This window comes from Schistocerca gregaria, chromosome 5 (assembly GCF_023897955.1).
Source record: "Schistocerca gregaria isolate iqSchGreg1 chromosome 5, iqSchGreg1.2, whole genome shotgun sequence".
NCBI lineage: Eukaryota > Metazoa > Arthropoda > Insecta > Orthoptera > Acrididae > Schistocerca > Schistocerca gregaria.
In genome coordinates this window covers 493021739-493047469 of record NC_064924.1, presented here as the reverse complement: position 1 = coordinate 493047469, position 25731 = coordinate 493021739, and the positions used below count along the sequence as shown (strand labels likewise).

Below are 25731 nucleotides of genomic sequence, written 5' to 3'. Positions count from 1 at the left end.
GCTGTTCTAATTTGCAGTTGGCCTGTAGGAGGATGCTATGAACAGCCGGTGTGGATGTGGGAGAGGAAAGATTGAGGACTTTGATTTGGGATAGGAGTTGACGGGTGTACAATGAACACATTACTGCACTGAAATTGCGCAGAAGTTTTATCTGTTGGTTTTACTGAGAAATTCATCAATGGAGTAGGAGTAGTTGGCCACCAATAAACCCTTTAGGCTTCTCTTAAACTGAATGTCATTTGTTGTTTAGCTTTTTATGGCTGTGCCAAGTTATTGAAAATGTGTGTTCCTGAATATTGCACACCTTTTTGTACAAGACTAAGTGACTTTAAATCCTTGTGAAGATTATTCTTATTTCTAGTATTGATTCCATGAATTGGGCTGTTGGTTTGAAAAAGTGATATATTTTTAATGACAAATTTCATTAAGGAATAAATATATTGGAAAGCAGTAGTTAGTATCCCTAGTTCCCTAAACAGGCTCCTGCAGGATGTTCTTGAGTTCACACCACATATAACTCTCACTGCACGTTTTTGTGCCCAGAAAACTTTTGCTTGGCTTGATGAATTACTCCACAAAATAATCCCATGATATTATGGAATGAAAGTAAGCATAGTATGCCAGCTTTTTCATTTTTATATCCCCTATGTCTGACAAAATTTGCATTGCAAACAGAGATTTGTTAAGAAGCTTCAGCAGTTCTGTGGTGTGCTCCTCCCATTTGAATTTATTATTAAGCTGTAATCCCAAGAATTTAACACTGTCCACTTCTTCTATCTTCTAGCCATCGTACGTTAGACATATACTCGTGGGACATCCCTTACAAGTTCTGAACTGCATGTAGTGTGTTTTTCAAAGTTTAGTGACAAAGAATTGGCTAGGAACCAGTGATTAATGTCCACAAATATTTTATTATCTGATCTTTCTAAGACTATGCTTGATCTGCTATTTATTGTAATGTTTGTATCATCGGCAAACAAAACGAACTTGGCATCTGGTAATGCGAGTGATGGATAGTCATTGATGTACACAAGAAAAAGCAAGGGCCCTAAAATGGAACCTTGTTGGACCCCACATGTAATTAGTTCCCAGTTGGATGATGCCTGATAGCTTGACACATGTCTCTTTCCTAATAACACCCTTTGTTTCCTGCCAGAGATACAAGATTTGAACCATTTTGCAGCATTTCCTGTTACACTAAAATACTCTAATTTACTTAAAAGGATATTGTGATTTACACAGTCAAATGCCTTTGACAGATCACAAAATATACCAGTTGCCTGCAAATTTTTTTTTTTTTTTTTTTTTTTTTTTTTTTTTTTTTTTTTTTTGTCTAATGAATTAAGCACATTTTCACTGTACGTGTAGATAGCCTTCTCAACATCAGAATCTTTCAGAAATCCAAACTGTTAGTAGCTAGTTTCATAATGAAACAAAATAAAAGGTATTCATATGATGTGGCCTATTAACTGGAAGTAATAGCATATGCAGAGAAACATGGAAACAGATCAGCACTTTGGCCCTCCACCAACAGAAAAAAATCATTTGCGATTGGCGGGCTAGTAAAGAAGTACTGAAAAAAATGAGGACGACTAAATGTACAAATGAAGGACTGAATGCAGAATGGCCAAAACTAGGAGATGACATATTGAAATGGATTAAAGAACACTGTTGAAATGGTGTTGGAATTAATACAAAAATGATTCAAATACACACCCATAAGCTAGTGCTACAGTGGAACTTAACACACTTTAAGGGTGGAGTTGGTTGGCGCTACAGATTTATGAAGCGCCATGGACTTAGCATGCGGACCACAACCAAAATCTCTCATAAAATGCCCCAAGAGTATGAAGGGAAGATATTATCCTCCCATCACTTTATTATTAAACAACAAAAGAAAATCAGTGTGGAACTAAGCCAAATAGTAAATATGGGGAAAATGATTGATGTGCCAAGTGACAGAACTGTTGCCATGAAAGTTACTAAAACTGTAACTACAAAAACAAATGGACATGAAAAAATGCACTACATTGTTGTCCTTTCATCTTGTGCTGACAGTACTTAACTTAATACATTAATCAATCTCTCTCTCTCTCTCTCTCTCTCTCTCTCTCTCTCTCTAGCTTTTGTCTACAAACTACACTACTGGCCATCAAAATTGCTACACCATGAAGATGACATGCCACAGACGCGAAATTTAACCGACAGGAAGACGATGCTCTGATATGCAAATAATTAGCTTTTCAGAGCATTCACACAAAGTTGGTGCCAGTGGCAACACCTACAACGTGCTGACATGAGGAAAGTTTCCAACCGATTTCTCATATACAAACAGCAGTTGATCAGCATTGCCTGGTGAAATGTTGTTGTCATGCCTCGTGTAAGGAGGAGAAATGCATACCATCACATTTCCGATTTTGATAAAGGTCGGATTGTAGCTTATCGCAATTGCAGTTAATCGTATCGCGACATTGATGCTCATGTTGGTCGAGATCCAAAGACTGTTAGCAGAATATGGAATCGGTGGGTTCAGGAGGGTAATATGGAACACCGTGCTGAATCCCAACGGCCTCGTATCACTAGCACTTGAGATGACAGGCATCTTATCCGCATGACTGTAAACCAGCCACATCTCGATCCCTGAGTCAACACATGGGGATGTTTGCAAGACAACAACCATCTGCATGAACAGTTTGACGACATTTGCAGCAACATGGACTATCAGCTTGAAGATCAAGGCTGTGGTTACCCTTGGCACTGGATCACAGACAGGAGCACCTGTGATGGTGTACTCAAAGACGAACCTGGGTGCATGAATGGCAAAATGTCATTTTTTCGGTTGAATCCTGGTTCTGTTTACAGCATCATGATGGTGTTTGGCGACATTGTGGTAAACGCACATTGGAAGCGTGTATTCATCATCGACATACTGGCGTATCATACAGAGTGATGGTGTGCAGTGCCATTGGTTACACGTATTGGTCACCTCTTGTTCGCATTGACGGCACTTTGAACAGTGGATGTTACATTTCAGATGTGTTACGACCTGTGGCTCTACCCTTCATTCAGTCCCTGCAAAACCCTACATTTCAGCAGGATAATACACGACCACATGTTGCAGGTCCTGTACGGGCCTTTCTGGATACAGAAAATGTTCAACTGCTGCCCTTGACAGCACATTCTCCAGATCTCTCACCACTTGAAAACGTCTGGTCAATGGTGGCCAAGCAACTGGCTCGTCACAATACGCCAGTCACTACTCTTGATGAACTGTGGTATTGTGTTGAAGCTGCATGGGCAGCTGTACCTGTACACACCATCCAATCTCTGTTTGACTCAATGCCCAGGCGTATCAAGGCCATTATTAAGACCAGAGGTGGTTGTTCTGGGTACTGATTTCTCTGAATCTATGCACCCAAATTGCGTGAAGATGTAATCACATGTCAGTTCTAGTATAATATATTTGTCCAATGAATACCCGTTTATCATCTGTATTTCTTCTTGATGTAGCCATTTTAATGGGCAGAGTAATGTATATGCATTCATTAGTCAGACTAACATCAAATTTTTCCAGCCTTCTTTTGGATCCTGATTTATTTGATAAATAAATTCAGATGATGAAATGGCCGTTTAAATAAATATCTCCAACAATTTACCACTGAACATTAGCTTCAGAAGGGGAGAGAGCGTACTCCCAGTACTGATGAAACATTAGCCCAACTAGATGAGCCTGTCAAAGACTAGACTACTGATACAGGTAGAAAAGGCACCCCAAAGCACATCCTGTACATTAGAACATACTAGGTGCAGAAAGTCTAGAAAGGAGGAGGAAGGGGATGAGTAGAGAGAATTTCAGATGGTCATTGTGCACAAGCTGATTCTGTTGGCCATAAACTCAAAATATATGTTATATGTCATATCTTCTGTTATTAACATGTGTGTGATGAGAAAAAATGAGACTTGTGATAGTCAACATTGATGAACATAGCCATACAACCTTAGCTCTCTCACAAGAGGAGAGATTTTTTTGTGAAAGGTCCAGCACCTCAACATAGAGGCATAATGATTCTGAGGCAAGAATGAAGATTGTCTCTTGCATCAGGAACCTTAATTTCTCTCATGATTCTAAGCCATTTTAGCTCCTCTGTTACATTAGGGTAGGGTCATAAACCAGTGCCTATTATTTTCGTTTTTACAATCACTTCTATGAAGATGACTTCTGCGAAGTTGCAGTAAAATTTGTTACTGTTCCTGGTGATACCTCACACATACCCAAATCTTTAACAAATTAAATACTGAAGCAAAAAAAAAAAGTCTTCATTTTACTCTCATTGACTCTTCTTGCTGTTTACAACTTCAAAGTACTGCAAATTTACATATTTGTGAGTTCTGTACATACCAGTGGAGCCTTAGTGTGTGAAGAAATGCTGAAAGACCTTCCATCAAAACCAAAATGGCAACAGTGAGGAAAGACCAAGCTAGGAACATAATGTAGAGAATAATTGCACCGGTATAGCCTTCTGCTGTCAGTCCCATCCGCAGGACCATTGTCCACAGCACTTCAGAAAGTTCTGTAAGAGAGCAACGGAGTACTTGTAAGTAAGTTAATCACATCATCAAAGAAATCTGAAACACACATACTGAAATAGAAAGATAATAATAATTACACATGTAGTTCTATTTTAACAGTTATGAAAAGGATTGATTGCTACTCACTGTAAAGATGACACACTGAGTTACAGACATGCACAACGAAGAGATTGTTACTCATTGAGCTTTTGGGCAAAGCCTTCCTCAGAACAGAAAGGAACACACACACACACACACACACACACACACACACACACACACACACACACACACACACACACAATTTCTGGGCAGAGAGGCTGGAGATAGTGGTGTAATAAGGCGTGTGTTCCTTGTGTAAATGTGTGCACGTTTTTCATTCTTCTCTGACGAAGGCTTTGGCTGAAAGCTCAGTATGTAACTGTGTTACTGTAATTCATGTCTGCAACTCAACATGTCATCCCTATGGTGCCTAGCAAATCTATTCTTTTCATCAACGTTGATATTCCAACCTAGACTTGCCTTTCCTTAAAATACCATTTTGTACTCCATATTTTTAAAATTATGAATGTTCAGTATACCAAAACTCATTAGAATCTTCAGTTTACTGGTATGAAAATGGTCATCATACTAAAACTTAGTACATGCACGTGCCAGCTATCAAATTTCTATTTCTTTGAACTTACGAGAATGTGCAAGTGACAGAGCCCATAGTCGCAGATATGAAGCTGTGTGAGAGATAGTGCTGAGAATATACTCTATAGTATGTATGGACTGGTAAATGAAAACTTCAGTCATATCATCTTCTCCATGGCCATCATGCCCATCTGCTGGAGTAACTGCCCCAACCTCCTCATTTTCCTGACGCAGTTCAATGCCTTGATTTACATCACCATTCTCAGATGCTGACACCTGCTGATGAGTCAGAAAACAAATTAATCTTTCTATACAACAAATTTCAATACAGTAAGTTCTAAAGAAATAACTGCACTCAAAAATCAGTCTTCAATGAAAGCTTTCAAATGTTATGTAAGCTATTCTGAGAAAGTCGTTATTATTTCTCATACTAATCAGCATTGACAAAATGCTTTGTTCTCCATTTAATAATATCATGAATGTGAGGTAACATACATAATAACTTAAAAAACTAAAATAAAGCAAAGAAAAACATAAATGTAAACTTTTCTCACATGAGGAGCATGCTAATTTCTTTGTACAGGTTTGGGTGCCTTTTGTGCACTGATATATCAAGTAATGGTGACTGTGTTGATGGAAGTAAAACAGGACTGTCAACCAGCTGCCCACCATGACGAATGGCCACTGTCAGACTATGAACAAATATGACCAACCAATGTCACAACAGCATGCAACTGCGAGTAACATGCTCCACCCACACCTCCACCCAGTTCTTTCGCCCTCCTCCATCTTTTCAGCCTCTTCCAATTTTCGTTCCCACCTTTGTTTGCTTATCAACAATTCAAAGCTTCTACTTTTCGGTAAGGGATACGTAACATGATCATTCAGTGCATATTGTACTGTAACCTTCCTGTGAAAACAAATTTATTTGCCAAGATTGCTATGTTAATGCAATAACTTGATTAGTAATTTGGCAATATGTATTGCATCTTCAGATGCATAAAATCAGGCAGTGGTAATGCTGAAACCACTCTGTGACGTTAGGACTGTACAATACACATACAATTCTACTTTCTTATGGATTCTGTATAGTCTTAACGTGACAAGAGTAGTTTAAGCACTGTATGATGCAACTACCACTGCTCGGCTTTATGGATACGAAGATGGCAAGAAGTATTGTCAACATCAGTAATCCGCTAATTGTGTTAATGTAGTAATATTGGCAAATAAATTTGGGTTTCACAAACAGACTACAGCTTTCTGCCCCCCCCCCCCCCTCCCTCCCATGAACATCCTGATCAGATCCTGTGCTCCTTCTGCACCCATTTCCCCTACCTATGGCCCAATCTAGTGTGATTGTCCCGATTGTAAAACTTATCTTAGACACTCTCCTGCAATCACCAATACCAGTACTGTAACACGCAAAACATATGCTATCAATGGGAGAGCCACCGGAGAAACAGCACATTGTGTACCAGATGTTAAGAAAATACTGTTCATTCTTCTGCACTGGTATGATCACCAAAAACTTATCCGTTAGGATGAATGGGCATATACAGAGAGTGTATAATTGCAACACACAATATTCTGTTTAGAGCATGCTCTACAACCTGACAGCCTTGACCTTGCCCACAGTATTTTGTATTTAATCTGCTGTGTGGCTGTGATCTACACTATCTTGCAAGCAGTTACCATGGTGATCAGTTTCTGTTGATGTACTTGTATATACTGTGCGTAGATAAGTAGCCTGAACTAAATTTTTATCATAAATTTGTAATTTAAATATGTTACCTAATTCTGACAAAAGTCTTCATCTTCAGGATATTCTAACAAAAGTAATTTCAATGATATTGGAGTGAAGAAAGAATTTGTATTATGGCACATGTAGTTTGAAATTTATGCAAGTACATATTGATTGTCAGATGTTGCAATGTTACCAACTGTATACAGACTGATCTGAGCAATCATTGTACTAGCTCAGTCACCACTGTGGTGTTAATGAGTGGGCTAGGACATCAGTGCAACATGATTTGTGTTTTATATTTGGGGTATTTTATGTTTGACATGCTGATGTTCCTTGACCTTTTTACTGTAAAGTGATGCAACATCACTATGTGACCTTGGTAAACCCAAATTTTTAACAGTAATTTAACAATTCAGTATGCCCCCAATGGTTGACACAATGGCAAACATATGCAATACATTTTTGTTAGGCTGTGCACCACTGTAAATGGAATTGCTAGTAATTTATTTTATTAGTCATGATAGTGAATAGAATACTTTATAATTATATTTACTGTTAACAGTAACTTTGATGACGTAATTCTCTTTAATTTTATCTATATTTCACAGCTTCAAACGTGACTGTATTCAATACTGATTGGCGACTCCATGGAGCATTCTGTGCACCACGACCAAGTAGTGGATAGAATTGGAAGGAAAATCAGCATTGGCCATATTTTGTTGTTATTGTCAGCAAAATCGATTTTCGGTCACTTAGTGACCATCCTCAGTGCTGTAATATACAATTAAAATTGGTAGGCACTGGTGTCAAGCTATAACCACAACCTAAGAGAGATCACATAAACTGATCACATCATGTAGTTAATAAAACATGAGAAGTTGACACTGAAGGTGTTTTTTAATTCATACCTCCAATGTTAATTATCTCCTTTATTAATATTTGTATCAGTATGCACAGTAACATCTTTGCCAATAACACTAGACAATGGGCTAATTAACCTGGAATATATGTAATGAAAATTAGTAATTAGAGAACCAAAAGCAAAAAGTGTTTCTTTTCTATAGTCAGTTGTATTTACCAACCATGACGTGGAAGTAAATATTGTAGTCCATGCTTCCAGAACAAATTATGCACAGCTACTGTGTCACACTGACTTCATAATGATTAGCATCGTAATGGGACTCAATGACAGTGTGCATTCAAAATATGATTCAACAGTGAAGACAGCATTTCATGGCACAGCAACTGTACTTAGTTGCTACTGGAAGCATTCATTACTCTTCTTTATCTGCTGCCATCATTGGTAAATGAACCTGAACTGAATATTACAAGAGATTCATAAACAAAGGCAAATGAGTACAGCCTCATTCTTGAGATCTGATATGGGTCAACTGAGTGTTCAGTTGTTTCTGAACAAATGTTGTCATTGACAGCAGGCAAAGACTGCCAATGGCCTTGCCAGAGAGGGTGGGGAAGCAGATAGAAGTCCCTGTCCTTAGGGTGGGAAACTGCTCTTAAGGGCCAGAAGAATGAGCAATGACCAATGGTATAAGAATGCAGAAGGCAATGGAAACTACTCTGTTAAAACACATTACGTGTATCCACAGGACAAAAGGCCCATAACTGGGAAAATCATGATGTCTCCATTGGCAAAAGATTGTGGATTAGTCCCCAATTCTGATCTCCACTTTAAATATACAAAAGGGCTATTCAGAAAGTAGCAGATGTTTTGAAAGAAAAAAAAAAATCAACAATATGGAAAAACCAAATTTTATTATATACATTTTAAAGGTACACCCTTAAGCTATTTCCTTACATTATCGCCATTCAAACTGAGGCATTTATCGTACCATTGCACAAGTTTTTTAATACTGTCTCCAGAAAAATTCGCAGCCTGCAATTACAACCACTGGTTACACTGGCACACAGTTCAACGTCAGTATCTAAGAGCTGTGTAGTGATCCATGTCTTCCTTGATGGGAAGAGGTGATAGTCACTCATCACCAAATCCAGGCTGTATGGTGGATAACCGAAGGCCTCCCATCCAAAACCCCATAGGAGCTTTCAGGTAAGACTAGCCATGCTTGGAAATGCATTTTCATGAAAAAACAAATCTTTTGCACTAAGTTTTCTCTGACACTTGTTCTTTATCACCCACCATACCTTTGTCGGTGTTTGACAAATTTCAATTGGTTTGCAGTTTTGTATCAAAAGATGTCTTACCACAGAACACATCTTACAAGTGATGGGCTTTTCTATAGCAGTGCTCATTTTAATATGTCAGGCATAAAAAGTAGCAGACACACAGATCACATGCTGGATGCATACTGAGTGTAGGAATGTTATGGTACACCAAGACAGTGGTCAACCACTAATGCAGTAGACCAAAATGACTTACTTTCTGAATAAACCTTTAAATTGAGCTCTTTGGATATATTTAAAATTTATAATTAAGAGTTTAACATTGCAAGGAATAAAATAATAATAATAATAATAATAATAATATTATAATAATATTAATAACCATGGAAAAGGAAACACAGGTGGTGGACAACAGACTGCAACAGAGTACTTTAATCACGTATTCAAGTCTGGAAGATTTGGCACAGCCATCAAACCCTGGAGAATTGGCCGATCTTTTTGGAAACATCGAAGAAAATATTGAAACTATCAGAAAAACTGAATGCATGTACCATCACAAACAATTAGAGAATATTTATAATGATTCCAAAAGAAACAACATAAGAAACTTTTATACAACATTTAGGGAAGCCACCCACTCTTTGTTTTCAACACCCTAATGGAACACTTGAGGCCAAATGTGAAATCCTGAAACAGCATTTCGAGAAGTTACACAACTGTGAACCACCAGCAGACAAACTTGACTTCTATGTTGCCACACCAAACCAGGATTCAACTCTACCTATGCATGAGGACGTACGAAACATCGTTTCACATCCGAAAAAAACAACATAGCACCAAAATGCTCAAGATTGGAGGTGAACTCTTGATTGACGGACTAACAACTATCACTGCAAATATATTGGAAAGTGAAGTCATACCAGCAGACTGGAAAAGTGCTTTGATTCACCCTCTACACAAAAAGGATGACAAGACTGATCCCGACAACTATCGAAGCATTTCACTCCTACTAGTTGCTTACAAAGTGCTCTTACATGCTCTTCTTACCAGATTAGAACAACAGACAGAGCATATGATTAGTGACTATCAGGCAGGCTTCCGCCCACATTGATCCTGCGCAGAACAGATTTGGAACCTGAAGATGACACTGTAACACCATCAGTCGATCTGAACAGTAGTCAGCTAAGTAGATCTCAAGAAAGCATTCGACTCAATTCATCGCACCAGTCTGTTCAATACACCTTGTGAATATGGTGCAGGTATCAATATTTACTTCATTAACTGAGCACCCTTTAACAGACACAACTTCGAAAGTTCTGAACCTTTTCAAATTAGGACAGGAGTTAGACAGGGTGACGGTTTGTCCCAACTCCTCTTTAACCTGGTACTGGACAAGACTATCAAGACGTGGGAGAAAGAAATACCTGGAATAAATATGGGAACAATGGACAAATGAATCAACATAAAATGCCTTGCTTTTGCTGATGACCTAGCAATAATTATGTGGACTCCTTAGTAAGCCAAACATGTCATTGAGAAACTTCATGAGGTTGCCATCAAAACCGGTCCCCAAATTTGGTTCAAATGGCTCTGAGCACTATGGGACTTAACATCTATGGTCATCAGTCCCCTAGAACTTAGAACTACTTAAACCTAACTAACCTAAGGACATCACACACATCCATGCCCAAGGCAGTATTCGAACCTGCGACTGTAGCAGTCGCGCGGCTCCGGACTGAGCGCCTAGAACCGCTAGATGGACTCCAAATTTCTTACGAGAAAAAAACAATTCATGGAGTCCAAAAGTTCAAATCTGAAACCACTTGCAACAAAAGATGGTGACATCAAACAAGTTAAGTACTTGGGTGAAATGATCAGCAACACTGGCAATGAAAAAGTACCTCACAAAACAAGAGCAGAAAAATTTCCTAAAGCTTATACAATGACATACAATAAGAAATCACTATCCACCTAAGCCAAACTTCACCATTATCATACAGTCACTCTTCCAGAAGTGCTCTACGCAACTGAAACATCGTAATTAACCATCAACATCAAGGATATTGAGAAAATGGAAAGGCAAATACTCAGTAAAATATTTGGAGTCAAGATTCAAGATGATATCTGGATGTGCAAAAGTTCTGAAGAACTGTACTGAAGGGCTGAACGTTTCATGTCAGTTGCACTGAAAAGACGACTGAAATTCTACGGACATTTAGCAAGAATGGATGTCTCTAGAATAACCAAGAAAATCTTCCTTATCATCAAAGGAACTCACCAAACCAGGACACACTGGCTATCAGAAACCCAAAATGACCTCACAGAACTCAGTATTGACCCACTAGAAACCACACAGACTGCGTACAGACAGAAAAACAACTCTCCGAAGTTCCCAACCAAAAACCTGATGGAAAAGAATCTGAAATTGAAAAATGCATGGCCACAACAAAGAAGACAGGCCCATAGTGAAAGGATGAGGACATTTTGGGCAGAAAATAAGAACAAGAAAGCTAAGAAGACCAGTTCTAACTAATGGTTCCATGTGCTCCTTAGAGGGTGAAACAAATAAATAATAAGAATAACAACAATAATAATAACAACAATATTAACAATAATAAAATGTTGGTTACCCAAATCTCTGTATGTAAATCTTTAGAGAGCATTTTACTTTTCACTACTGCCCACTCAAGTGGAAAGTTGCAGTAACTTGAGAGAGGCATTTATCTGGTTCTGTTAACATAATTTGAGCTAAATCGGTTAGCCACATCGCATGCCCTCCTACTGTTAGATTTACATTTAGAGTAGACCTACTTAACTCTTTAAATCTCACTTTTGCCTCGAAATCTCTACTGGAAAACAGTCTATTTAGCAGATCATCTGCAGATCATGTACAGAGTACATGTTCATACTAAATTTCCCACTGTCTATTGCCTTCTGACTTACAATGGCAGTACTCATAACAGAATTGAATATATTACTTTTACATTTATAAACTGAACTGTTTAAATCTATTTAAATTATGTGGTTCAGTAGCTGTATCTGGCCACTGACTGCTGTATTTAAGTCTGGTTAAATGGAATAGAAAGGAAAGAGAAAGCACCCATTTCTATATGCATGGAAATTGGATATATGTCCTAATCTCCCCCTGTCCCTGCCCATTTCTTCCTCTCACTCACTTGCATCCATCTCCATCTCCTCCTCCTCCTCCTCCTCCTCCTCCCTTCTCTCTACATCCATCACCACCCTTGCCGCACCCCCCCCCCCCCTCCGTCAATCTTCTCCTCCTCCCTCTCTCCATATCCTCCTGCTCCATCTCTCTGCCTGTCTTCGCCTTTCTGCTCTTTTTGTCAATATCCTCCCACCCTTCTGTTCATCTCCCCCCCCCCCCCCCTCCTCCTGCCCCGTCTGACCTTCAGCCTTGTCCACTGTTACTGCGAATTCAGATTCTACAGTACTCATAGTATTCCGATCATAAGCTGATAAGACAGAAAAACAACTTTCCTATTTTCTGTAAAAACAGTATGTGAGAATGTAATGAGAAAGAATACACGCAGGAGAAATAATTTTCCTAATGGTTTAAATGCCCCACTACCATAGTTAAAACGTCCCGTGACAAAGGAAACAGAATCACAAACTTTTACAGCAGAGCATTCTCTTTCTCACAATAAGTTTTAACAGAAAAAATTACTTTGTTGTTTAATAAGATATACAGTCTAAGTAAGTCTGAATTTTTAATAGAGTAGCATTTAACCTTTGGAGTAAACTGGTCAGGAACTTTGACATTTTTGCTACCGACATCTCACTAATATTCATTGTGTGTGTGTGTGTGTGTGTGTGTGTGTGTGTGTGTGTGTGTGTGTGTGTGTGTGCCTATATATATTACATAAATTAAAAAATATGTATCCTATATTCTTCCAAATTAGAGTAGCATTTAAAAATTTGAGAAATTATATCAAACACTTTTCGAGATTTTTAGTAACAACAATTCCCATTTATATATTACATACTTATTTATATGTTATATGTATTTAAGAAACAAATACATAAAAGCATGCACATATTCAAATGTGAAGTGGTGTCAAAATTTCAAGTGAACTGAACGACTACTTTTTTAGTTTTGCACATACAAAAGTATGCAGGCTGAATTTTTATATATAAAGATAGTTTAACACTGCGATGAATAAAATAAAACTACATGTGTGTGTGTGTGTGTGTGTGTGTGTGTGTGTGTGTGTGTGTGTGTGTGTGTGTGTTTATCTCCCTCCCCCCCCCCCCCCCCCCCCCTCCCTCCCTGAGTCAATTGTAGAATGGCTGACTATCATTTCAGCACTCAACACGCGTTTCTTGTTATCGCGAAGAGAGTGCTACATAACATGTTTCTGTCAAAGTTATTTGCATACCAGTGCACATTTGAAAAGGAAGGCATAATTTTAGTGTGCTTTCTGGCTTGCTCTTTAAGAGAAATGGCATAAGTTTAGTGTATATGCTTAGCACATTACCTCATGATAACTAACCACCACTGAACATGGTTACACCCATCATTCATGTTAACTACATAACAACCCCCCCCCCCCCCCCCCCCCCCCCCGTAATTCCCTGAACTCTGTACACAAAACCTAAATTAAACTTTGTACATAAACACAATTACAAAAATAATATTTTCCAAATATGACATACCTGTCTGCTTTTCTTACGAGAACACATAATGTATAGTGGTTTCGCCAGTAACAACCATGGGACACAAAGAAGTGCAACAAACACCATAATTTGCTGCACTGTTCCTTGACTCTCAAAGATATATATGTTGCAGCAGTCTTTGCCCTCACTATTGCACAATGGCTCTGCTTGCTTGAAAAGCAGCATATTGATAAATGTGATAAGCACATTTGGTGCACAGTGCTCACTTGTCAGCAGCTCTGGAAGCAGACAAAGACATTTCCCAAATATATTCATTACATCTTTAACCTTTACCTGAACTTTGACATATTATGAAAAACTATTCTGCAATTAATTTTCTAATCTGTTAGTTAGGGTGGCAAATTTTCTTAAACATAGACGACTTATAACCTTTTATTGCATACAATAATAAAACAATATTCTAGGTCTAATGTTATTACATCAGCAGAAAAAAGAAAACATATCATCAACGAAACAAGACTAAAACAAAAACATGGCAGCAATAATATTATCCATTCTGTGTTATCCTTATTTATTTTCCATATTTCTCTGGGTGGAGCATATTTTGGCTGGTCTTGCAGCTTTAGCTTCTGGCCTACTTTCAGGAAAGTATATGCCTCCTTATTGTCTCTCAATTTGGTAATATGTTGAATTACCTTACTTTCTTCATGGTGATGTTTTCGATCATAAGGCAAAAAATAAATTTCATGTTATGTTTACGTTACTCCTAGAAGAAACTGTGCGTTATGTATGTTCTCACACAGAAAAAAGTTCATACTGCTTAAAAATGACATTTGCTGTATATGAATTCTCTCTTGTTTAAGTCTGAAATATATCACTGTTACTTAAATTAAAAGATGTCATTTTTTCTGTTATTTAAACTCAAATGGCTGTTACTTTTTAAAATAATCAGTTAATTTTGTTATTCCTGATACTATTACCACACTACATTTGCAGTGCTTATGCAGAAATACTTACCGTTCTTTGCACTGTATACAACCCACTTCACAAACATGAGAGAGACCAGGTATCCAAATAACAGAACGAGGAAGAGAACTTGAGGTAGAAATTCCAAGACAATATTGATTCGCTTCCGAAAATGCCTGCAAAAAAGAAATCATCTTCAGGCACAACATAACCAATGAAATCACAGTACTGATACTCCACCTGAACAATAAAAAAAGAAATAAGATTTTATATGGTAGGGTTAACCATCAACCACAGCAAAAGTAGTAAATACCAGGGAGGCTGTGCCGGAAAAAAAAAAAAAAAAATAAAAAAAAACAAAAAAAAAACATTACTTTCAAATTAGTGATCATATATTACAGGAAATACAATGAACCACTTGCAATAATAACGGAATATGAATACAAAATTAGTCAAATTGATAGAAATTACCTTAACAATCACAGAATATAAAGTTAAATTCTGATGAAAATTTTCTTATGCCATGCCATTCCCATAAAAACAGGTTTAAGACAGAGAGATGGATTGTCATCACTTCTTTTCAACTGTATATTGGAATATATAATGAGAGGAAGGTTCTAGTTACCTTACAGAACATCTCATTTCAGAACTCAAAGACAACAAATTTGAATTGCATGGGATTTGCTGATGATGTCACTTTCCCTTTCAGCAACATTCAGAAAACTCTAAAACCAGTTAAATCGGTACACAAAACAGTGCAGAAAATTGGCCTCAAAATATACCTTGGAAAAAACAGAAAATATATTATCTGACCCACCACTTGTTAAAAATATCACGATAGAAGAACAGGAAATGATTGCAGAGAACATATAAATGCCTAAGAGAAATCTTAACATGAGATGTAGCCTCAGGATAAACTTAAGTGGCTTAACAGAATAAACCAACTGATGAAAGCACCATGTATTATCATGATCAGAAACAAAAAAAGCCTCTTAACAGCCACTAAATTAAGGAAACTATGAAACAGTTATACCGTCAAAGATAATGTAAGAAAGTGAAACCATTTTCAAAACAGCTACAAAACAGACTGTAGAAATAGATGGAACTATGGAACCAGCAGGGAACCAATACTCCCTTTTCACAAAGTTGATTAGAGCAGGAAATTTAAAGGGGAGAGGAACTACATCTCATGGTGGTAACTCTTTTTTAGTTTAAGATCAGTGTCCAGTGGGAAACTCAGCCAGGCAAGTACTAAAGATGTTAAAAAAGTTCAAGATACTCACAAAAGTAAAATGAAAAATGTTAGTATATTTCATCAAAATATTGGGGGATTGAAGAATAAAATTGATGAGCTTCTGCTTTGTTTAGAAGATATAGAAACTGAGAATGTAATACATGTACTATGCCTGTCTGAGCATCACATTGTCACTGATATGCAAAAGGTTAGCATCAATGGGTACAAATTAGCTGCACATGTAAGTAGAGATAATATGATGAGAGGAGGAGTTGCCATATATGTCAAAAGCTTCCACAGCGCAAAACATTTAGAAACTAAAAAATTTTGTGTAGAGCAACATATGGAAGCATGTGCCACTGAACTAAAACTAAATGATGGCACTTTCATAATTGTAACAGTGTATAGGTCCCCCTCAGGGAATATCCAGCTATTTCTAGAAAACTTGGATGCTTTGTTGTGCTATCTGTCAGACAGGAAAAGCAAATTATCATTTGTGGGGATTTCAATGTTGATTCCCTGAAAGACTGTGATAGGAAGAATGACCTTGTAGTATTACTCAGTTCTCTCAATTTGAGCTCCGTCATTGATTTTCCTACTCGGATAACAAAGAACAGCAGGACATTGATAGATAACTTTTTTATAGACCAAGATAAGTGTAAGGACATAAATGCTTATCCTGTTGAGAATGGTCTTTCAGATCATGGTGCACAGCTAGTTACAGTACATGGCATAGCTCCATGCAGTATATCAAATCAGAATTTCAAAGCAGTGCATTCAATTAACAATATAAATATTGCAAACTTTAGGGAAAGACTAAAGGAGATAGACTGGGATGAAGTGTATATGGAACCCGATGCAAATTTGAAATATAACTTATTTCACGATACATTTTTAAGGGTATTTGAAAATTGTTTTCCCAAGAAAACAGTGAAACATAATTCCAAGAAAACATATAAAAAACCTTGGCTAACTAAAGGAATAAGAATATCTTGCAACCGTAAAAGAGAACTGTATCTAACAGCAAGAGGGAGTACTGACCCCGAAATTGTTCAATATTATAAAAACTATTGTGCGGTACTAAGAAAAGTTATTAAAAAGTCCAGAAGCATGTGTATCATGTCTGAGATCAGTAACTCTGATAATAAAATTAAAGCAATTTGGGATATTATTGAAAGGGAAACAGGGCAACCAAGAGCACAGGAAGACTTTAGTGCCATAAAACTGAATGACAAGTGTACTAACAAACAATCTGAAATTGGAAATATTTTCAACAATCATTTTTTAAATGTTGTGGAAAAAGTAGGATCTAGATCTTCACTAGAAGAGGCAAGGCTTCTAATAGAAGAGGCCATACCTGTGCAGTTTGAAACAACTGTATTTCCACGAACCTCTCCCTCTGAAATCAGTAAAATAATAAACTCACTGAAAAGTAAAAGCTCTTACGGAATTGATGGCATTTCCAGCAAGATACTTAAAGCTTGTTCCCCACAGATAAGTAGGATTCTCAGCCACGTATGTAATACCTCTTTGGAGCAGGGTGTTTTCCCCGATAGACTGAAATATGCCATTGTAAAACCATTGCATAAAAAAGGGGATACGTCGGATGTCAACAACTATCGCCCAATCTCTCATCTGACAGCTCTATCAAAAATTTTTGAGAAAGTAATGTATTCAAGAGTAGCCTCCCATATATGCAAAAATAAAGTACTAACAAAATGTCAGTTTGGTTTTCAGAAAGGCTTTTTAACAGAAAATGCTATATACGCTTTCACTGATCAAATATTAAATGCTCTGAATAACCGGACATCACCCATTGGTATTTTTTGTGATCTCTCAAAGGCCTTTGACTGTGTAAATCATGGAATTCTTTTAGATAAGCTAAATCATTGTGGTTTGAGGGGGCAGTGCACAAATGGTTTAATTCATACTTAACTGGAAGAATGCAGAAAGTTGAAATAAGTGGTTCATGTAATGTTAATACAACAGCTGATTCCTCAAACTGGGGGGCTATCAAGCACGGGGTCCCACAGGGTTCGGTCTTAGGTCCTTTACTGTTCTTGATATACATTAATGACTTACCATTCCATATTGATGAAGATGCAAAGTTAGTTCTTTTTGGGTGATGATGCAAGTATAGTACTAACATCCAAAACCAAGAACTAAGTGATGTAATTGTAAATGATGTTTTTCACAAAATTATTAAGTGGTTCTCAGCAAACGGACTCTCTTTAAATTTTGATAAAACACAGTATATACAGTTCCGTACAGTAAATGGCACAACTCCAGTAATAAATATAGACTTTGAACAGAAGTCTGTAGCTAAGGTAGAATTTTCAAAATTTTTAGGTGTGTCCATTGATGAGAGGTTAAACTGGAAGCAACACATTTATGGTCTGCTGAAACGTATGAGGTCAGCTACGTATGCTATTAGGGTTATTGCAAATTTTGGTGATAAGAATCTCAGTAAATTAGCTTACTATGCCTACTTTCATTCACTGCATTCTCGGGTAATTCATCGTTGAGTAGTAGAAAAGTATTCATTGCTCAAAAACGTGTAACCAGAATAATTGCTGGAGCCCACCCACGGTCATCTTGCAGACATCTATTTAAGGATCTAGGGATCCTCATAGTAACCTCACAGTATATATATTCACTTATGAAATTTGTTGTTAATAATCCAGCCCAGTTCAAAAGTAATAGTGTGCATAGCTATAACACCAGGAGAAAGGATGATCTTCACTATGCAGGGTTAAATCTGACTTTGGCACAGAAGGGGGTAAATTATGCTGCCACAAAAGTCTTTGGTCACCTACCAAACAGCATCAAAAGCCTGACAGATAGTCAATCAACATTTAAAAATAAATTAAAAGAATTTCTAGATGACAACTCCTTCTACTCATTGGCTGAATTTTTAGATATAAATTAAGGGAGGGAAAAAAAACTAACTTAAGCATTAGTGTCCTGCAATATTTTGTGTAATGTAATATCTTGTACAGACATCTTTCATTAACCTGACACGTTCCACATCATTACGAAGTGTCGTATTAATGATCTATGGAACAAGTATTAATCTAATCTCATCTAATCTAATCTAATCTAGTTGCCCAATGAATCCTATAAAATGCACATTCCACATTAATTATCGGCCAGGGCTTCAACTAAATTCTCTTTATGCCATGAATCTGTGAAAGCATCCACAAATTTACCAAGTTGTTGCAATAACTGCACGGTGTTCTGTTTGGATATGGTCATTAAGAAACTAACTATCCACACTGATGTATGAGCCTATCAAACTGTAGCCAGGAGCTTGCTTTCCTGAACTGAACACCCCCCCCCCCCCCCCCCACACACACACACACACACACACACACACACACACACACACACACACACACACACACTTCGGCCGTCAGCATGTTACGGGCAAGTAGTCAGTGTCCTTCACATACCCCCTCCATCCCAGTGGCCATTTCCAACCTCATCTGTACACACATGTTCCACACCATCACTGTCTTTCTTCACTCCCTCCTCTGCTGTTCCTTCCCTTCCACACCTACGCCAGTCCTAAACTGGACACAAGTTCTTTGTGAAATTTATACCTCAATAACAATATCAGTGATCTAAAGCTTTTCTGGCATATTAAATATCCATATAGATCCTGTGTGATTTGCCAGATGCTACCACAAAAACCCTATATTGTTTTGCCCAAGCCTCCTTGTCAGATTTCACATACTAATATATGGTGCATGCGCAAAGGCATATAAAAATAATGAAAATCAGGCTGTCAACCACTGTGGGTGCAAAACTGTACAACTGAATGCAATAGCAGGTCATAGGAATTGAATCTTTGCAACCTCTGTCCTGGTCACCAGCCTTCTTTCTTTCTTTCCTTTCTTTTTTTTTCTCTCTTTGGGCTGGTGTTGAGCTTCTAACTGGCCTCAGGCTGTTTCCGTGTATTGTTTGAGTTACTTGCATGCTTCTGGGAAATGTAAGGTTGTGAAACAACAGAATCATTGGGTGGGAGACTTCATGTTTGAAGTTATTGCTCCAGACATCATTCCTTCACTATGCTGTTTCCCTGGCTGGTGTACACTATTCCACTTTGCAAAGAATGTGCTCAGCAACTGACTTCCAAATGAGAAGGTAATATTTGATGAGCAGAACAAGCTAAATGTCTTGATGGGAGGGATGAAATTTGATGTGATCTTATGATTTTCTAATGCCCTTCATTTTTTCACTGACAGATTGCTCCAATTTCGTAAGTACACAATAGCTCCTAGCATCACTCAAGTTTCTTCCTTTCTGATAACACTGTGAGGAAAGCACTTTTAATGGGATCCTCTGTATACTAAAGTCTCTACAGAAAACTTCCCTCAGCTGCTATAATTCACTGTTTAGGATCTCTTCTCACCAAATTATTGAGCCTTGTGATCAATTATCTTCAGCTTAACACATCAGATTTCTCTGGTTGGTGACGGCAACTACAGGTGAGTGATTAAATCTGTATGTATTCATTTGTGATAGACAATACATCCAAAAGAGCTAACTGCTACTTTTTGCACAATGTGGTCCAGAAAAAATACCTGACTCTCAATCTCCAGCTCTACTGTCAACTTAATATGGATATGGACAAGTTTAACTCATCCTTATTAATTACAGGAATAGGACTTCAAGAGCCTGTGGAAAATTCCAATAGCAAATGCTAACACAGCAACAGATGGAAACCAACAGCAGATAAATGTGAGTATTGTCTTATGATTGCTACTAGTTGACATTCTTTCACATGTAGCATAACTGATCAAATGGAGGGAGAATGTACCAATACATAATCCCTCACAGGCGCACTGTGTAACAATGTGTCAAACCACCTGCCGACCGTGGCACTCTATACTGCAAAAGATCATATGATTTCATCATTTCATCTTGTACAGCATACAGGACATAAAAACCTAAACACCGACATCTATTCAAAGTATAATATATTTCATGGAACAATAACATAAGTGTAATCAAAACTGAATACTCAAATAGTTATTAAAACAGAAGAAGTTGCTAATATAAGCACGGCAGATATTTAGTGGGGTTTATCATTAGCACTTCATATGGCCCATTTTCTCATTATTCAGTTGTTCCATATAATGATCTGCTGTTTATTTTAATATAACTCCAAGTAACAAATACACTGATATTAACTTTTGTATATATGGAAGTACAGAAAATTAATTTAGTAGGTACTTACACATGATTCACTACACTAAGGCACACTCCAAATATCATGTGAAGAACTCCAAATATTATAGATAACTTCATTTTATATGAGTTCAGGTACATGATCTTGTTTGCTTCAGCCAGCTAAAGACAGAAAACACAAAACTGAAATTTGTGCACATCTTTTAAAATATTATAATGAAAAGCAGAATAGAGGTATCAAAATAGGGTGAACAGCAAAATAATATTTGACTTTGCAATACCTAAAGACTGTAAGCATTGAATAACAATACTGGCATCAATTAATATTATCACTCATGAAATAAATTATTAACCAATCTAAAAAACAAAGGTTATCCTCCAAGATGAAAAAATAGTCAAAGGGTGCCACAACAGACTGTGTGTTTGAAGTCAATTTACTATTTTATTGAACACCTAATGCAGCTATTGAGAATATTTTGTCTGGCTTATTCATGTGAATAATATACTACACAGTTGTCCCTTTATTAACTAACTCTGGATCTCAAGTGAGCAGTTTGCAAATTACTTCATAACAATGTGTACAAATAAGAGAATGGGTGGGGGACCATGGATTTTTGTTTACTTTTCCAGTCTTTCACATTTTTTATCAAATTTTTATAAAGTTGTTGCATATGTTGAACCAGGCAGACATATAAAGCGTTGTACTGGTGTAAAATGTGGCAATTACTTTCTGTAACACAAAAAAATTTATGAATGGTTAGCTGCAAGAAACTGAACTAATTCATTTGGTAACTACGGGTGTTCAAATTTTTATTTTTTTCCCCAGTGGTACTGGTTTTGAGGGAGAATATGTAAAAAGGGGTACTACACCAATGATAAGTATAACACACGGTAAGATATAATATAGAGTGAGGAAACTTGAAAATTTTTAGGTGTTCATATTTAAGAGAATATACCTGGAAAAAGCACATTCTGGAAATTCTAAAACAACTTAGTTCAGCCACATTTGCACTTAGGATAACTGCAAATCTTGGGGAGACAGAAATCAGTAAGCTGCCATATTTTTGTATATTTCCATTCAATAATGTCATATGGAGCAATGTTTTGGGGTAAATTATCTTCAAGAAAGAAAGTCTTCAGAGCTCCATAACAGAATATTATGTGGCGATCACTCATGAAACTCTTGCAGACATTTGTTCAAGGAGTTGGGCTGGCCGACTATTGCGTCACAGTATATTTATTCCCCAAGACATTTGTTGTAAATTGTCTACTGCATGTCAAAAGGAACACTAATGTATGTAATTACAACACTAAAAGGAAAAATGACATTCACTACTCCACATTAAGGCTCTCTCTAGCACTAAACAGTGGTGCATAATAGTGCATCCAAAATTCTTTATGACTTATCAAGGAACATAAAATGTCTGACTGACAGCAAAATAAAATTTGAAGAAGTTTCTCCTTGACATCTCCTTCTATTCTGTAGAAAAATTTCAGTTATTGTAAAAGGCGATGGACAGGAATTACCAACTCACATCTGCATGTTTTTTAAATAAACTTATAAAGGTTCAGCAGATAGCCTTGTTTACAAATTAATTTGTGATGTGAGTGTAAAATGACTCATTCCATATCATTACAATTTATCATGCAAAATGATCCATGGAATGTGAAACTAACTGACTAACAAAAAGAGTGTAAGCCTGACAAGGATGCCTCTAGATATGGAATTGCTTGGAAATTAATGTCCGAAACACCAAGGAATTTGGTAGGAGGTATTGTCGTTCCACAGGGGAAATGTAAGGAAAGTGCTGTATTAATTTTGCATTTATAAGTAATTAAGTTGCAAATCTTTTGCAGCAGATGGAGAACATGAACTACAGCTTTTGAACAACATAAAACTGCACATTGGAGATTAAGGTGTGTCTTCGAAAATCTCTGTATCTTTGGCAAAGTACAACAATGGTTGTAACACATTTGTATCAGGATGGTCTGTCTGTGTAATACAAGTCTAATGAGGATCAGAGGCTAATAAAATTGAAACAACTGCAGGTCACCGCATAACACAGACTGAAAATTCTCTCTGGCACATTGTTTAGCACTCTAGACTACCATTCAGGAAGACGATGATTCAAACCCACATCCGGACATCCTGATTTAGGTTTTCTGTGATTTCCCTAAACTGCTTCACACAAATGCTAGGATAGTTCCTTTGAAAGGGTATGGCCGACTTCCTTCCCCACCCTCCTCTAACCCGATGAGACCAATAGCTTTACATTTAGTCGCCTCTGCCAAATCAACCAAACAATCATGTCCCAGCATTATGTACTTGCAATCTCTCTGAATGCAAGATGTTTTTTCATGTTTGTTTCACTCTTGTCATTTCATGAATGATGAGCAGTAAGATATGCTGATTTACCTTATCAGTCACACAATGCGTCATGGTCAACTTAGGCTTCTGAGACAGAGAAAAGTGCATTAGAAATGTTAAAATCTATGTAAAATGCACAGTAGTTGTCAGAATGAAAAGAGGGCATCACCACTGGTAACATTTACAGAAATGCACATCTTTTTAAGGAAAGAAAGAAAGAAAAGAAAAGAAAAAACTAGGCACTAAGAGTAGTACTGTAAACAGACAACTGCATAAATGACTACGGGGAAAAAACGCCATATTTTTCATTAAGCCACTTTCACAGAGTACTGTGATAAAGAAGCTGAAAATTGCAGATCATGTAAAAGATAACAGGGAAATTTTAAGAAAGATGAAGCCTCTAAGATGGTTGTATAGGAGTCCCTCATATTTTGACATTCTAATAGAAACAACATCACACAAGATTACCACTGAAAGCAGAAGATTTTTTTTTTCTATGCATATGCCTCTGAAAGTGAAAAGTCAAAAGAAATTTTAAAAAGACAACTAATACGTATAGCACAGATAAACAGAATGTCACATGTGAATGATGTGAAGTAAAATGTCATGAGTATGTTTGTGATCTTAATGTCAATTTCCACCATACAGAGTTATTAAAACGTGTTTTTTTTTTTTTTATAAATGTGTATTATATATCTTTATACTTTTGACATGTTCTACAGCCTTGCGGATCTCCTAGCCATGGATCCAAGGAACAAAGAACGTATCTATCTACTTAGAATGTGCAGCATTGGGCAATAAATATTTACTGCTTTAAATGTTCTGGATCCCAAAAGTACTGTATTATCACTACCATTAAACATAAAAATATTCATACATACGTAAAACTTCTGCAAACCTCACCTGCCAAGCAGGATCCATTCCTAGGGGGTATATAGAATCACCATAATCATTTTTGGGACTTAGCTGAAGTTCATGATTTGCTTTGAGAGTTGATTCATCATAAGACACATTCCAATTGCTACCAAAAATATTAACTGATTTGGAGAAGAAATCATTGTAGATTAACCCAGTGTACATTGAAAATGTACCCATTAGAAGTATGATGTAACGACCAGCAAAAAAGATGTTCCAGATCTGCAACAGAAGAATGATTGTTACAATTAAAGACTCACAAATGAGAAAACAATGATTGAACATGTGCCTTCATCTATAACTATTTTTTTGTTAAAATATACATTTCAATACTGATGAAAACACAGACCAACATCCTTTGATTGTTGTCCCAAGGGTTTATGATTTGAATACTGCAGCTGCCAAAATAAAATGGAGAGAAGACAATTTCTCTTAGTGCTATTATGCTAAAGGAAAAGTTATGTAGTTAAAAAAAAACTATCCATATATTAGTGCTTTGGCAGTATATTGTGGTTCAATTAAAATTCATTCTTCATGGTTGTCATGATCCACCATGGTGTCTGTTCTTTTGAACATGTCCAAAATAACAGACAAAATACAAATAGAATGTGTTCCTCAACCAGTAACCATGCTATGCATATGATCTTTGTGATTCACATGGATCTCTTTTTCTAGGTTTAGATTAAAGAAAGTCTATTCCAGTTTCACCACCTTGTCCTCTGTTTCCCCACATGTACGTATATGAGCAAAGCTCATTGACAAGCCCTTGGAACAATTTCAATCAAGTTTGGTACACATGTTAGCTACAATCTGGAAAGAAATATTGCAGGTGTAAGAACCATCAGCCTTCTATTGGGGTGAGTGGGCTAATGTGGAGAGAGAAGGGAGGATGAGGAGATGAGAAGGCAATAAGAGGGAAGAAGGAGATAGGCAATAAGAGGGAAGGAGGAGTTAGGCACAGATAATAGGAGGAGACTTCTGTGACTGATTTAAATTGTTCCATCACATATTTTGAACAATGGCCTTAGGTGTACTTACTCACTGCGTGGACTCCTACCACACTATGAGCAAACATTGGTGGTTCATTGCTATTTATATCAGTATGTAATTGCTTTCCACTGCTGACACTAGTAATTTGTACAGCATTTAGCCCCCCCATCATTTCCAGGTCTGACAGACACTATGGCCTTTAAAACCTGATAAACTGTTACAGGGGAACAAACCATGTATGAACTGAAATCTCCACTTCAGTTTATAGGTGTTTCTGAATATTCTATTTTGATGCAGCAGTTAAAAATATTTTTTCATAAGCAAATCTCATGACCA

General features: G+C 37.1%; 1 protein-coding gene across 7 annotated transcripts in view; it reads right to left on the bottom strand.

Annotated features, from left to right (window-relative positions):
- The window catches only part of LOC126272722 (V-type proton ATPase 116 kDa subunit a 1), a 610777-nt gene that overhangs the window by 17272 nt on the left and 567774 nt on the right, over positions 1-25731 (bottom strand). For 5 of the 7 annotated variants that reach the window (XM_049975766.1, XM_049975767.1, XM_049975765.1 and 2 more), the window contains 6 exons: positions 24394-24627; positions 21172-21284; positions 14747-14871; positions 13769-14007; positions 5256-5484; positions 4400-4571 (listed from right to left, as the gene is read on the bottom strand). In XM_049975766.1, the coding sequence (XP_049831723.1) occupies positions 4400-4571; positions 5256-5484; positions 13769-14007; positions 14747-14871; positions 21172-21284; positions 24394-24627 (1112 nt within the window). The remainder of the gene's footprint in view (positions 1-4399; positions 4572-5255; positions 5485-13768; positions 14008-14746; positions 14872-21171; positions 21285-24393; positions 24628-25731) is intronic. The other 2 variants (XM_049975772.1, XM_049975771.1) reach the window with 1 other exon arrangement.